Source organism: Nematostella vectensis, chromosome 4 (genome assembly GCF_932526225.1).
Source record: "Nematostella vectensis chromosome 4, jaNemVect1.1, whole genome shotgun sequence".
Classification (NCBI taxonomy): Eukaryota; Metazoa; Cnidaria; class Anthozoa; order Actiniaria; family Edwardsiidae; genus Nematostella; species Nematostella vectensis.
In genome coordinates, this window is record NC_064037.1 from 3,689,466 (window position 1) to 3,703,646 (window position 14,181).

General features: G+C 38.8%; 3 protein-coding genes across 3 annotated transcripts; 1 reads left to right on the forward strand and 2 right to left on the reverse strand.

Moving 5' to 3' along the window:
- Positions 1–980: 980 nt before the first annotated feature.
- Positions 981–3,895, reverse strand: LOC5507533. The gene is made up of 4 exons (XM_001628115.3): positions 3,526–3,895; positions 2,949–3,016; positions 1,907–2,315; positions 981–1,693 (listed from the first exon to the last, which is right to left on the reverse strand). The coding sequence occupies exons 1-4, from the start codon at positions 3,674–3,676 to the stop codon at positions 1,476–1,478; spliced, it is 846 nt and encodes a 281-aa protein (XP_001628165.2). The 5' UTR covers positions 3,677–3,895; the 3' UTR covers positions 981–1,475.
- An 826-nt stretch (positions 3,896–4,721) lies between these two features.
- On the reverse strand, positions 4,722–11,323 carry LOC5507534 (39S ribosomal protein L44, mitochondrial). Its single transcript, XM_032376232.2, has 10 exons — positions 11,169–11,323; positions 10,393–10,486; positions 10,138–10,325; positions 9,917–9,992; positions 9,515–9,599; positions 9,297–9,401; positions 8,722–8,870; positions 8,258–8,340; positions 7,833–7,867; positions 4,722–4,882 (listed from the first exon to the last, which is right to left on the reverse strand). The coding sequence occupies exons 1-10, from the start codon at positions 11,320–11,322 to the stop codon at positions 4,772–4,774; spliced, it is 1,080 nt and encodes a 359-aa protein (XP_032232123.2). The 5' UTR covers position 11,323; the 3' UTR covers positions 4,722–4,771.
- Positions 11,324–11,517: 194 nt separating this feature from the next.
- LOC116614802 (ribosomal protein 63, mitochondrial) lies at positions 11,518–13,479 on the forward strand. The gene is made up of 3 exons (XM_032376233.2): positions 11,518–11,658; positions 12,650–12,761; positions 13,249–13,479. The coding sequence occupies exons 1-3, from the start codon at positions 11,600–11,602 to the stop codon at positions 13,453–13,455; spliced, it is 378 nt and encodes a 125-aa protein (XP_032232124.2). The 5' UTR covers positions 11,518–11,599; the 3' UTR covers positions 13,456–13,479.
- The last annotated feature ends 702 nt before the right edge of the window (positions 13,480–14,181 follow it).

The window sequence follows — 14,181 nt, forward strand, 5'->3', positions numbered from 1 at the left end:
TCCAAAGAGTAGATAGAAAGACTCAATAGTGGCTCCAATTCACTTGGAGGGATATCAGGCATTATTCCTTTAGTAGACATTGTACAAAGGGTTTTCTGTACAAAGGGTTTTCAGTACAAATGTTTTCCGCTGTTTTTGCGAAACAGATAATGCACAAAAATTAAAACAATGTTTTCTTTTATTGTATGCCATTCCCTTGTTTTTTCCTCCCTACGCCCCCGATGGCGATGCAAGTGTAAGAATATGAACGCCTAAATTTTCCACGTTTTCGTCTAAAATAAGCACATGAACCTTATTAGAACGCGCACATTTCAGCAAAGTCCAGTTTACTTTTCTTGTTTCTGAGCACGAGAAATATGAACGTGCGCGACTGAGCACAGGAGAACAAAAGTTTATAAAGGCGGCAACACAAAAAGGTCACATGCACGTGCGCGACAGAGCAAAGCAGAACTAAATGATAAAGCTTTAGCTGGTGTTTCAGCTTGTGTCTGGAAGTATGGTCTATTTTTTCTCTCTTTATTTGATCTGACGAGGTTCGATTCTCGGGCAATTGGCTCTCCTTTTTTCTTAGTTACTTATTACTTTTTATGGGTCGTCATTTTTTTCCTTTCATTTCTGTTCTCGGTTATACCCCATCAAGCAATCGAATAGAATCAAAAAGCCCAAACTGTCGCGATCTCGTACCAGAACAATGAATACAATACACCAAAAACTAGAAATCGACTCTGCCAAATTTTCGTCTTTAATAAGACTTCTTCAGGGCAGACGATTTATACATGTAACATTTGTAACACTATTTAGGTCCTATTTATGTAAAACCAAGCATTCAGAAAAACATCCTTTCAGAAAAGTGTGTGTGGTGGGGATTTATTTTTTTTTTCTTCGTCGTAGATCTTTTGTTTAGATCTTTTGTAATCGGGAAGTGTTAAAATTTGGATTTTTTTCATGGGGTAGAATCTAGGGTTCAATATTCCTTTTTAGTTGGTTAGCCTTTCTCGTGAGTCTTGGAGTGTTGGACTCCTCTTAGCGAAAATATGGAAACACGCCATATTAACACTCTCTTGGACGAAATCACACAACAAGATTGGTATCAAACTCTCTCGCAAATTGAAATATTAACAGTTTTAAGGCATGTACATCATTTATTTGCATTTACTCTGCTTTTTTTTTTGTCAGGGGAAGTTGGGTAATTCCGTCCCTGATATATTTAAGTGATCGATCAGCAATTGCGGCTAGTTTTTGACTATGAAATAACACCCCCTTTTCTACTGGTTTTGTGTGTTTACGCGAAGCTGTTGATGAGCTTCGGTCACACATTGCTGTACTAGACTCAATATAATTTCATAGCCCGCGCTTGTTGCTTGTTGTCCGATGAAGTGTCTATTTATTGGGTCTAATCTGACACATCCTTGACCATCCAAGTTTTTGATGATTTTCAAGTTTTTAATGACTTCTCAAGTTTTTAATGATTTTCTTCACTTGCAGCAACCCACGATGTTCACGACCCCGTAGTTGCCATACTGGCCACATCTGTCACCATAGCAACCGATGTAGCTGCTGCCTATGCGCCCTCCGCTGACAAACTTGTTCGTGGTCGCGTAAAGGTACACGGCCTTGACGAAAGACTGCTGGCGGGTGAATCCCGCGGGACACTCGCTGTTTGCGAGGATGCAGTACCGACCGCTGGGCCATTCTACAAAAAAGACACACATGGGGCGCAAGTTTGACAGTAACATGATGATGATGATGACGACGACGACGATGATGATGATGATAATTATGGAAATGGACATGATAACAGTAACAACCAAAGGCTTCTTGATTTATTCTTAGTTTAAAAGAGATGAAAGATTCTGGCATTATAATCATGATTTTTGGTAGTCAAAGTAACAAGATGAATGTTTACCTGATTTATTCTTAGTGGTTGACTTAATAGCAATGACAGATTCTCGCGTTTGCTTCAAATCGCTGTACATGATTGCAAATCTCTTCTGCCATTTCACTTCCAAGTCCTCAAGCATCACTTCAAACTTGTTCACCGTCCTCTTCAACGCCTTGACCTTAGACGAGTACTTCTTCTCCGACTTGGACCACAGTGAGGCCAACTCAGAGACAATATCTGTGGTGTTCTTGGTGGCCGCTTTTATCTCCTCGAATTCTTGGACGTCAGTGCCTCGCTTGGCGTTGATAAGCTGTGCTTGGGCATCCACGGCGGTGCGCAGAGCGTTGACTTGTTTAGAGAGCGCCTGGATGATCTCTGATTGGGAGCGCATTAAGTTGGTAGCGGCAACCATGTTACTGGAAAGCGAGGACACCTACCAAAAATATACATTTAGTTTTTGTTAGAGGTGGTGTGCTTTCTATCAGAAATACAGCAAAAAAAAAAGAAGAAGAAACATGCAAGAACATAGTTATCAAGTCTGGCAAAATGGGTTCTTATATTTCGCGGTAATTTTTTTCTACAATTCAGGCAAAAAGGGTTCTATTTAGTATGTTAACTTCTTTACATGCCCTGACTCACCCCACCAACGTAGCGCAACAATGACAGCTTATTTTTACTAAAATCGCCAGGTTTTTACATCAGACGCGGCTCCAGACCTTTTAAAGCTTGTTTACGTAAACAGGTCGAAATGTTTAGAGTTTATGTTAGTATGAGCTGCATGTCTTCTTTCTGTTAATTGAAGCGACATCTTTCAGTGCTTTCTTGCAGAATCTTTCCTTGATCCGCGCCTCTACTCCCGGGATTTTACCGTACTTGACAATTTCTCAAATGGCGCTTTGTGTTTTCCCATTAGCTAGGAATATTTATCAGAGTACCAATCTCGGGGCTGTGAGAAACTTATGTATGCTGCGAGATAAATTGTTCAAAGTGTGGTAGCGATGTTGGGCGAAGTGCTTTTCGACATCATGTTGGTTGATTCCAAACTGATTGCAGGATTTCGTCTTACCGTCTCTTTATCGATTTGCTCTTCCTCTGACTGTCCACTGCCAGCTCCATGACCAAACACAAAAAATTCTACAAGTGCAATGAATGATGGGGAAAAGTTATTCTAATTCATAACCCACCGACCCCCTCGTGAGTCTCGCGGAATCACGCTCAATACAAGAGGGCGGAACCAGAGCTGGACTGACGACTACACTGAACCTGTCGTCTTTCTGGCCAGAACAAACGTAACATAAAAAACATTCGGACATATGAAAAGAAAATTTTTTTACAGCCTCTTCTCCTATATTGCCTTTCAAACATACAACGGTTGCAGTACTCAAGTCATTGTCACAGTTCCACTTTGCCAAAAGAAGAGGCATAAAACATATGACGGGAGGTATATTAGTGGATTTTAGCTCCCGCAGAAATTCGTCTAAAACTTCAGACCAACCCGCGGACTGAAAAATATTTTTTCTATAAGACAAGTTGGTCCATGCAATATATTCTCTTTTTAAATCAAGAACATTTTTTTGTAAGAACGACTGAAAGAGGGAAAGAAATTTGTAGGGGGCATTTTTGATACATCACGAAAGGCTTACCTGAATTTTTGCTCGATTTGTGACCATGGGGCGGAAGAACAATGACTTGTTTTTTATTTCCTTCTTTCTCTTTGCTTTTCTTATGCTTTTTCGCCCCGCTTGTATACACTGCACAAAACGCAAGCAGCAAAATACCAAGGCTCGACCACATGTTTATCAAATAACAACAAAGTCGCGTTAAATTCACGGGTGATAAGAAACACGGGAGGATAAGGTAGGTTCACGGAGTGTGGTTAGGATGTAGTTTATTATAGATGACCTTTTGAGTCTGGCAAGCTGATAAGCCGGCACTCATGACCCGTAACGGCACTAAGCTTGACCGCCATTCAGGGCTGTCACGGGGTCAAGGATGGCGAATTCTACTACCGGAAAATTTACACAGTCATAATAAGGACTTAATTCGGTCAGAACAAAATAAAACGGGTCAAAACTGACAAAGAGACATGGGCCGGGTTCGTAGAAATCAGGTTATCGCTAACCAATCCAATCTCAGGTTTATCCTTGGGATGGCGCTAACCTGCTTTCTAGGAACCGGTCTAAAGAGTTATGTGGAAACTGGAAGATTCGCCTTTTGGGGGGAGGGGTTGTTGTGTGGTAAACAGAGGCTGTAAGGTTGTAGACAAAAAAAAATACAGTAAAACCCCTGCCCAGTGCTAACACAAACCTGATTACAAGGCTCGAGTGTTCGTAGGTTCAACATGATTGAAGGTTGACAGATAACAAAAACTGTACACCTGCTTTTATTTGAAGAAAAAAAAAACTCAAAATGCTCAGAAGGCCCTGCGAAGGTGAAAGTGGTGTTCCCCTGATGCATGATTATTTTGACACTATTTTAGCCCGAAACTGCCGGGTTTTGGGCTAAGTAAAACTTAGAACAGGATTGCAGAAGGAATGCGATTTGTGGTTAACAGTGGCCGGAGAAAGACGGAATAAGACAAAAGAAGCGGTCAACAAAATATAGATTTAGACCCGTTCTGGACCGTGTTAATGTAACCAAGTTCACACCTTAGTCATCATAGAGTTGGGTCAAATAGAAAGGGCCATTCCAACCCCCAGACATCCAACCCCAAATGGAACACTAGCAGTGACCGTCTGAACGAAAGATATGTCTAAGCCACTCGAAGCTCGTTTATACGTTTTTATTCATCCATTTCAGTTCTTTTTCTCACACAGAGACAAAAACAAAATAGGCAAGCTTAAACCTCAGTTATCTTTATTTATTCGTCTAAAAACCCTTCAAGTGTCCTTAAAGTTTATTCTGAGTGAGAGCCGGCTTGTAGTTCATCTGGTCTGACGGAAGGGTTGGTTCTTGGTGCATTCCTCGCTGTACCAGGCGCATCAGGGCGGCATTGACGGCCTGCAACAAGCATGATGAGCGAGAACTGAGAACACAATGTAAACGCAATTTGTCTCTTACTTTTACGTATGGTGGTTTTATAGTTCGCCGGATATGTGTTTGAATTGCGCGCTTTTTGCTAAAGTTACCAATTCTAGCATAGTGGTAGTTTTTAATACCCTTTTCAAGATAGGTTATAGAGCCAAGCTCAGATCGGTTTTAATTTCTAATTAATAAGGAGTATTGTTTTGGCCGCCATTTTGAACCGGAAGTAAACTACATTTTTATGAAAATTATAAACTTCCACATTTTATACTGTTTTTCACTAGACAACTAAAATGAAAGTCAAAGAATGTATTTAAACCCAATATTTTTTTTAAAATAACCGCAAACCTGTCATTTTTGGAACTTTAAAGGTGATAGCCACCTTTAACCGGAAGTAGTCGAAAGTAAAACCTCGGACGTTTATTTCATCCCGCGCCCTCTAGCAAAAGACACCAATTTTATTGCAGTTGTAGGTTAAAATAACCTTTACAAGATAAGGTATGGAGCCATGATAAAATCGGCGTTTATCACCGAATAATATGGTTTATTATAATTGCAGCCATTTTGCACAGGAGATTAAAATTGGCATTTTTGAAAGCATAGAGATGCACATCTTGTTTAAAAGTCTGCGACTAAAATATTCATGAAATCCATTTAATACTTTTAAATTGTAAAAAAAGGCAAAACTTAAGTTTTGATTAGGTTTCTGCTATTAATTTTACCTTTTTTAAACCGGAAGTAGGTTTCCAAACCAGATTAATGCATATACGAATAAGCAATGAAGCATTTTTTTTTAAAAAAGGATTGCACAAATGATAAATGCACCAATTTAATATAAAGAAAATGTTTTCTTGCTATGTGAGCCTCGGCATTTTGTTAAAAATTAGTGAAATCTTAGACAGGCTGGACGTTATTAAAAATAGATTCTTATAAAACATAAAGAGTGTGGTGCATAATACGTCGGTCTAACGTAATAACAAACTCCGATGAGAATTGTTTTCTTTATTTAATGCAGTTCAGATATCTTACAGCTTTATCGTTAAACGATTCAATGGAGCTGCAAAGGGATGAACATTTCGAGCTGGCTTTGGTGCAAGTGCAGCTTGCTGGGCAGCCTATCTTGCATCTAATAGCTCTTGGTTCATCATCTAATAGTTCTTTGGCTTCTTGGAACGCCTTGGAAAGCTCTAGTAGCGTTTGTCCAAAGCGGCTATGGCAACTGTTGGCCATTGTGCTAAAAAGATGGAAGTATTGGGACAGGAAGGAGTGCTTGCCCCCAACAATGGCCTGCTTGAAAGGCAGCTTTCTTGGTGTGTTGTATGATAGCTGCCTTCGTCGGTAGAATGACATCAAATGCTGTTCTTCTTCACGAAGAGCTGCATTCTTGCCTTGTATACTTCCGATTCTCTGTACTTGTTCGGTCATATAGAAAACATTTTCTTTATATTAACAAAATGCCGAGGCTCACATAGCAAGAAGTGGAAAGCGCTCAAGTGTTGCCAAACATTCTGTCTTTTATCTTAACTTGCCTGAAGGCTAGCTGTCGAAGACTATCTGTGGCTTCGGGGAATACAGAAAGTACTGTCTTTTCCCCCTACCCGCACAACAGGATACAGTATCACCTGTAAATGCGTGAAATTCTAATTGGCGAGATACACCTTTGACTCTTTTGTAGAAAGAGGAAAAAAAGGCAAGAAGAGTGATAAGCGCACACCCGAGGCCACCAGATTAACAGTTCCTACTGTTAGAAACTGTTCATCTTGTAGCACTTGCACACATTCATGTGTGCTGTCGTTTACTGAGTTGAAGTCAATTGGTGGAGCGGCCCGCTCCCGGGGTACTTGGTATCCCCACCAGGCTTGTCACATAACCAGTTGCTTTTGTCTTCTTTCTTTTTTCTTGATCCAGCTATTGAGCGTGAATGTTAGGTATACTTGGGCTGGCTATATGTGTCTTTCAAATCATTTGACGACTTTCGAAAATAGTGAGTATCGACGCGTGACTTTTCACTTTTGGATTAAATTATCGGCCATTTTAATATCCCAAGATAATCCGTGATTAAATCAGATTTTCTTTTGGCTCCATAGCTTATCTTGAAAAGATGACCCTAAACTACTCCTGAAACAAGTTTTTTTTTTAATTTTTGTTTAAAGGCGCAAAGTCAAACATGCGTGCCAGTATTTACTCTTGACAACTTCCGGTTTAAAATCGCTGTCAACAAAAATGGGAAAAAAATCTTGTTTCTTTTGTTTAGATGCATTCTCTGACTTATATTTTATTTGTCTATGAGTAAATTTTCTTAAAATGTGCGAGTTTATTTTTTTTTTTTTGGAAAAAGTTAGTTCACTTCCGGTTCAAAATGGCGGCCAAATCAATATTTATTATTAATAAGAAATTAAAGCCGAACTGAGCTTGGCTCTATAGCCTATCTTGTAAGAGGTATCAAAAACTATCAATAAGCTAAAATTGATAACTTAAGCAAAAACTGCACAATTCAAGGTAAAATCTGCACATACCCGCTGGACTATTAACACGATCTTTGTCGTGGAGCCGAGCTGTCGTAAGGGGGTGTTACACGGGACAGCTTGCAACGACTACTTTTCACGCAGCGGTTGCGTCAATTTTCAATGCCAAGTCATCTTTTGGCGCATCATGGACTGGCACAGGCATGTTACATGTCACAATTTTCGCATCTATTGTCATCATAACTTTGATACGGTAAATAATATTGCGGCCTTTACAACAACCAATGCCATCTGACTAACTACCATCAAATTGGTGGGCAAGTCAATTGAACTTGTATACAGAAAAGTGGTGCTTTATTGCCTCATGTTCGCAGTTGAAATGTCGCAATCCATCAAATAACTACTTGGTGAGAATAAGACAAAATTTAAAAATTCCAAAGCAAAAAAATTCATTCCCTTACCTCTCTTTTTGCATTTACAAGGTTATATCCGGCAGCTAAAACGACACAGTATGATACATGAGTAAATGGTATTAAAAAAAGTCTTACAAATATTAACTAATTCATAATATAGCATTCATATAGCGCTTATACAGGTCATGTTCTAAGCGCTTCATATTTAAAATCGTAAAGTATTAAGAATGAACCATCTTGGAACTGAGTAACACAAGCTTCTAGTAAGCTTGGTAAGCTCACATACGTCAAACGAGTCAAATTCAAGGCCGAGAAACAGAAGGATACTATCCATGTCTTGACCGTGAACTGAACCCATTTCAGCAGAGGTGAGAGGTCCCATACGCTGACGCGCTAACACACTGGGCCACCCGTGATTCCATTTTTAAGACAATAAGGCCTGTGTTACCAAAACCACATGCATCATAACAAACCTTCTCCGATCAATTCCTCTCCACAGAAAAGACCAACAACATATACAGGGAGATGAGTAGCTTTCCCACTTTGCCTTGTTATCCTGAGGAGGGGAAGAATTAATTGAGAACATGGTGACAATCATTACATTTAGGAATAGGTATGCAATAGCATACCAGATGACAATTATTATAATAACCTTGTTTATCATCATAAAGCAATAAGCACCACAGCTGAAACATTCACTCCTATTGACAATGGCATGCATTTAACAGCGACAGTAGCAATATGGGTATTGCAATGGTACAGCCTGTATGCAATTAGAGCAGTTACAATATGCCAATAGTAAATAAGAGGAGGGTTTCAAACTATGTTTTGCACAACAACACCATGTGATAACTATGTCTATGTGTGGAAAATTGCCATAAAGGATAAACAAAATCATCTTTATGTCCATCAAACTCAACCATACACTAAATCTAACCTGGCTTCAGGCTTTGTATGTCCCTCTGACAAAACCATGCTTTCAAGGAGAGCTTCAGGATTTTCAAACTGGAGGACTTGATTAAGTTCTTGGGTGTATAACTGAGTGATAAGGAAATCTCTAACAAACTTGTTTGCTTCTGAAGAACCCTGCAAATAAATGAATGAATAAATTGTTGATGTCTTAAATGCAAAAAAAAAATTCTATTGAAGAACTAATTCATTTGAATTGTCAAACAAATGGAAAAATGTGTAGAAACATCTATTTGTTTATATTTTCTTTTCTCCCTGTAATGCAGTTGTTGACTTTTGAAAAAGCCTATTTATTTGTATTGGGTTCTAAATGGGATAGGTGGTTAAGGAGAGTTCTGTGATTCTAGGAAACCTCCCTGTTTATAGAATTATGTACAACTAGATCTGGGATGTCACTGCCATGTGGATAATAATGCTGTTCGTAGCATGCCCCCCAAATATGTGAATGTGACGAGTCTAAAGAAGAACCAATCAACAAAGAATGTCAAAAAGCCTCAGATACTTATAGGGTAAAGGAGTGGGTGGCAATATTCTCTATCCCACCTGGTCTAGATATATTGCGCCAATCAGAGCAAGAAAGGCGTCAGAGATGACATCTTCTTTTGTGACTTCTACATGCTTCTCCTTGTCCAAAGAGTCAAGGTCATGCTGAAAACAAAAACAGGGCCAGTACACTTTTTGAACAAGTGTGCTTGTTCAAATGGGACTGGGTGGTTATTGTTCTCTGTAATAAATGATATAATTTAGGGGTAACAAATTACCTTTGTTTTTATGAGTTCTGGTAATGCTGTGAGATCAGCTACTTTGACAAGAGTTTCTCGGTTTGTGAGGAAATTGTGAAGTTGTCTGTAGAAAGTAATTTGTAACAATTAAGCCTGTAAAAATTAAGAATGGTAATACCTTCTTTAAAATGAGCACCAATTAGGGTGTTAGTGTAGAAAGGAAATAATGTAATATTTTATGCTCTCTTTGGGCCCCAGCTTCTCCATTCTTGTGATGGTTTGTTAAATGCAACAAAAGATGGATAGCGGCATGCACCCAAGTGGAATATTCTGTTTAGCATTTTTTGTATTTTGGCATTTTGGCAGGGGGGTTAAAACCCATTTAACCCTACACTAAATCTGCAACTGTAGGGGGAGACTTCTGGATTAACTCTTACATACCTAACTCCCTCCGAGGGGAGATTGGGATACTTGAAACACAAATACTCTGTGATATACTGTGATGTGAGGTTATGACCTAAGGAAAAAACAATAGAAACAATAGTAAGTGATGGACCTTTTTTTTCTTTTAGAACATTCTTCTTCTTTTTGACCCTTTAAACTCACTTTTGTAAACTCATCCATATAGTATGGTATCCCATACTACATGCCCATTATCTCACCTAGTAATGCCAGTTTGCTGTTTTCTTCAATCTTCTCTTTGTCCTTAACCAAATCTTCTTCACAGAGCTCATGAGTGAGGGCAGTCCTTAGTAACCTCTCATCCTCAAAAACTAGAGACAGGCGATTTCTAAATGCAAATAGCTCCTTTTCATAGTTCTCTCTCATGAATTCTCTTTTGTCAAACACCCTGTAAATAGCACAAATACTTAAGTCTGGCATGTTCAGATGTCTTTTACTACGATGGAAATTCATACCTGGGTTTTTGCCCTTCACGCTTTCTCTGCTTCTCCAAAAGGTTTCTTTCTCTTCTCCTTGTGTCCCTGTTGCTTCCTCTATAAAATCTTGCCCCTAGATAGAACAATATACATAAGTTTGAAGAAATTTCCGGGTAACCACAAGTCATGAATATTGCATAATAAATAATGGTTAAAAATCATGAACAAACAATTTTTATTGTGGTTCTAGTTTCAAAAGCATCTTTTTAAAGTTTTATTACAATTAACTTGGTTAGCAACAGATTGTAGCTTATCCTCTACTGTACAAGAATCCCGGGGGGTATTCAGCCTATGTTTAGGTATAGGGGTGCCACTCGAGGTTTTGAAACTTGACCCTGTATAGGACAAAAATTCTGAAAAACCATACCCTGTTTAGGACAACACCCTTGATTTTAGGACCCTGTTAGCACGTGAGAGAAAGCAAGGCAATAAGATTAGCGTCAGGATCAGCGGTTAATACAAGTTTTAGCAAGGCAACCAAATCGGTACCCTGTTTAGGACAGCCTTTTAAAATCATGTTCCCTGTTCAGGACAGACAGGCCTGAAATATATACCCTGTTTAGGACAGAGATTAAATGTATAGCTTGTTTAGGACAAAGAGGTAAAAAACCATACCCTGTCCAGCGGATCGTCCCCGTATAGCACATATAAGGGAGTTCCCCCCCCCCACCCCCCCCCCCCCCCCCCCGGGACAAGAATAAATCACATTTTAGCTAACCTTGACCGCATCCCTAACTACAGAAATAAGCACTTACCTGCCACAGCCATCACTTTATTCCCTGAACATCTTGAACTAACAGATGGCCACGCAGAGTAGCCATGGCGCAACAATCGCGAACACGACTTTACACAACTAAAACTAATCGAAGCCGCCATCTTGGCTAGTTGGGTAACACAGCTGACCAGCATCTCGTATGCTGTCACAGCAGGACCAAAGCAAATTTTATTGGCTCATACAATTTACAATCATTCGAAGTTTTAGGCAGACGACGAAAATTGAACAAATTCTTCGCTTTTTATTTATCAATACGGTAAAAATTTCGGCCTAGTTTAATTTTTCTAGCATGTGATGATTTGGGTTACCTGTGCCCTCCGTACATTACGTAAGAACCAGGTCCTCTCGGCCACCCGCCATTTTATGTTGGAGGTTGATGAAGATCTTTATGCCAGGTGATTTGCCGCAAGCATGTGGCTCACTCGGGTATTGATGGCGCAAAGGTCAACTCCTGGTAGAATGTTTGCAGGGTAAGAAGGTTATCAGAATTAACGTTGTAGTAGAGGTGGTTTTTATTATTAAGATCAGGCATAAGCTTCAAGACACCACCAATCCGCAACAGAAGAAAGTGGGACACTTTGCATAAATATAAATAAATAAATATATAGCATTTACATAGCGCTTATACAATCAATGTTCTAAGCGCTTCACATCCTATTATTTATTAAGAACGTCAATTCCAGGAGAATTGAGGAACACAAGCTTCTAGTAAGTTCTTAGTATGTTCAACATGTCAAATTAAGGGCCGAGAAACAGAAAGATATGTACTATTCATGACTCGACTGGGAATCGAACCCGTTTCAGCAGAGGTGAGAGGACGCATACCAACACGCTGGGCCACCTGTGATTTCATAGCAATACCTTTTTCCTTTCCCGCTATTTATTATTGGTTAATAATATATTAAAGTGGGGATAGGATAAATCACAAATTTCTTTTAGCCCAGATTGTAGCTTACGTGTAGCTGCTTATCTGTGAGTAAGTGGCTACACTTAGGCTAGTACAAGCCACCCAATATCGGTCTTCTCCTATAACATTTTTCAAATTAGCGAGAGTAACACTTTACTTTTTTTAAACCAATCCTATTGTAGTTACAGGCCTGACCAAGCCAAAGTTTTATTGATTGTCAAACATTCATAGCCTGTGAAGCAAGCCTTTCTTTGGGGTTTAAAATCAGAAAAAGACTGAGGACCTGCAACCAAAACATAGAAAATCACGATCTCCTCTCTTTATCTTCTCCAAAACTCCACAAAACCACTTGCTTCCCAGGCTAAGCATTTAGTGCTTCCTGTTTTTAGAATCTTGAGAAAACATGTTACAAAATCATCAAAACAAATTGCACTAGCACATGCAAAGCTGTACCCAATGTTATATTGTAAAAAAAGTAACATTTCAGCAAGATCATTGTTAGAAAAACGTGAACGCATGGCTTATGACACTGATCCCAATCATTGATTTTACAGGAAAAACAGATTAGTCAGAAAAATAACAGCGACACAAAGGAGAAATACTGTTATCAGAGAGAGAAGGATGGAAAATGTGGAGAGACTTTTGAGTACACCATTCTTGTCTCCTGTGAGTTACGCTGCTGACTTTTGATTATATAATCTGGTTATTTGAGCTGAGGGCTAGAAAATAGGGAAAAGAGTGTTTTTTATTCCCCTCCCCCTCAGCGTAATTCATAAATACTCCCTTATATGAACAAACTGTAACACCCTCCCCCCATCCCCTCCCCCCCAAAAAAACCCCAGTGTGTTCAAATTCCAGCAGAGTGCACTGCCTGAATTTTTTGTGTTATTTTACATTTTCTTTCTTGATTGAGACCCGTTTTTAAATGGTGGTTCCTTGGCCTCAAGGACACAGGTTTTTTTAGATCACTACTTATTTGTTAGTCATCTGTTTTGCTTGTATGATATTTTTGACATTCCCCTTCTTTTGAACCAGAATAATTTTGCAAGATATCTGTGCTCAGTATTCAGAAATTAAAACAAACACTTCAAGGTAGTACTTTAGTAACTCATTATTTCTGGTTTTTTTTTTTTTTGTGTGCATACTTGCTTAGGAAGAAGAACACGGCCACACAAGTAACCAGAGGAGAGAGGAAAGGAGACAATTCATAGAAAAGAAGCAAAAAGCTAAATCCCTTGGACCGCATGTGTATGCTGCAGGCAAGGGGACACTGTCAAAAAAGTCTCAAGCTATACTTGACCATCTAAATGTCTCGAAAGTTCATCATATTGATCTCAATAGAATAAACAAAGTGCTGTAAATAAAAAGTGATTTTAAAATGTCACTGTTTGTGTGTACATTGCAATATCCGAAAAAGGCGCGATATCGAACATTAACACTGATATCTGATATTGAGATTAGAATGTTATCATTTTTTTTCGTCTAATTATATGCTATTAGATAATAGTTAGACCCCTTTTCCCACTATGTTGCGATATTATCAGAGATTATTTTATTATAATCTATGAGATGTCTGTTTAGATCCTCTCCTTCCATCTGCTGGACCCCCGATATTATCAGAGATTATCTTATTATAATGTATCAGAAGTCTATTTAGATACTCCCCTTTCCTCTGCTTGACCCCTTGATATTGTGATATTATCGTGATTATCTTATCAGAATCTAGTAGATGTCTATTTAGATACTCTACTTCCATCTGCTGGACCTCTCGATATTGTGATATTAACAGAGATTATCTTATTAGAATCTACTAGATGTCTATTTAGATACTCTCCTTCCATCTGCTGGTCCCCTCGATATTGTGATATTATTGGAGATTATCTTATTAGAATCTACTAGATGTCTATTTAGATACTCTCCTTCCATCTACTTGACCCCATTATATAGTTATATTATCCGAGATTATTTTTTTATTAGAATCTACTAGATGTCTATTTAGACACCCTCCTTCCCTCTGTTGGACCCTCGATATTGCGATATTACCAAATATTATTTTTATTATAGATTCCTTTGTCCTCTCTGCCGG

Bases quoted from the DNA above. Each gene is read 5' to 3' on its own strand.
- LOC5507533 (XM_001628115.3), bottom strand. From the start codon at position 3,676: ATGTGGTCGAGCCTTGGTATTTTGCTGCTTGCGTTTTGTGCAGTGTAT. The intron at 3,017-3,525 runs GTAAGCCTTTCG...TTGCACTTGTAG, and splicing joins CAAATCGAGCAAAAATTCAG to AATTTTTTGTGTTTGGTCAT. The intron at 1,694-1,906 runs GTAAACATTCAT...TCTTTTTTGTAG, and splicing joins AACCACTAAGAATAAATCAG to AATGGCCCAGCGGTCGGTAC.
- LOC5507534 (XM_032376232.2), bottom strand. From the start codon at position 11,322: ATGCTGGTCAGCTGTGTTACCCAACTAGCCAAGATGGCGGCTTCGATT. The intron at 9,993-10,137 runs GTGAGATAATGG...TTTTTTCCTTAG, and splicing joins CAGCAAACTGGCATTACTAG to GTCATAACCTCACATCACAG. The intron at 7,868-8,257 runs GTTTGTTATGAT...GTGTCGTTTTAG, and splicing joins AGAGGAATTGATCGGAGAAG to CTGCCGGATATAACCTTGTA.
- LOC116614802 (XM_032376233.2), top strand. From the start codon at position 11,600: ATGTGGCTCACTCGGGTATTGATGGCGCAAAGGTCAACTCCTGGTAGA. The intron at 11,659-12,649 runs GTAAGAAGGTTA...TTGATTTTACAG, and splicing joins CCTGGTAGAATGTTTGCAGG to GAAAAACAGATTAGTCAGAA. The intron at 12,762-13,248 runs GTGAGTTACGCT...ATACTTGCTTAG, and splicing joins GTACACCATTCTTGTCTCCT to GAAGAAGAACACGGCCACAC.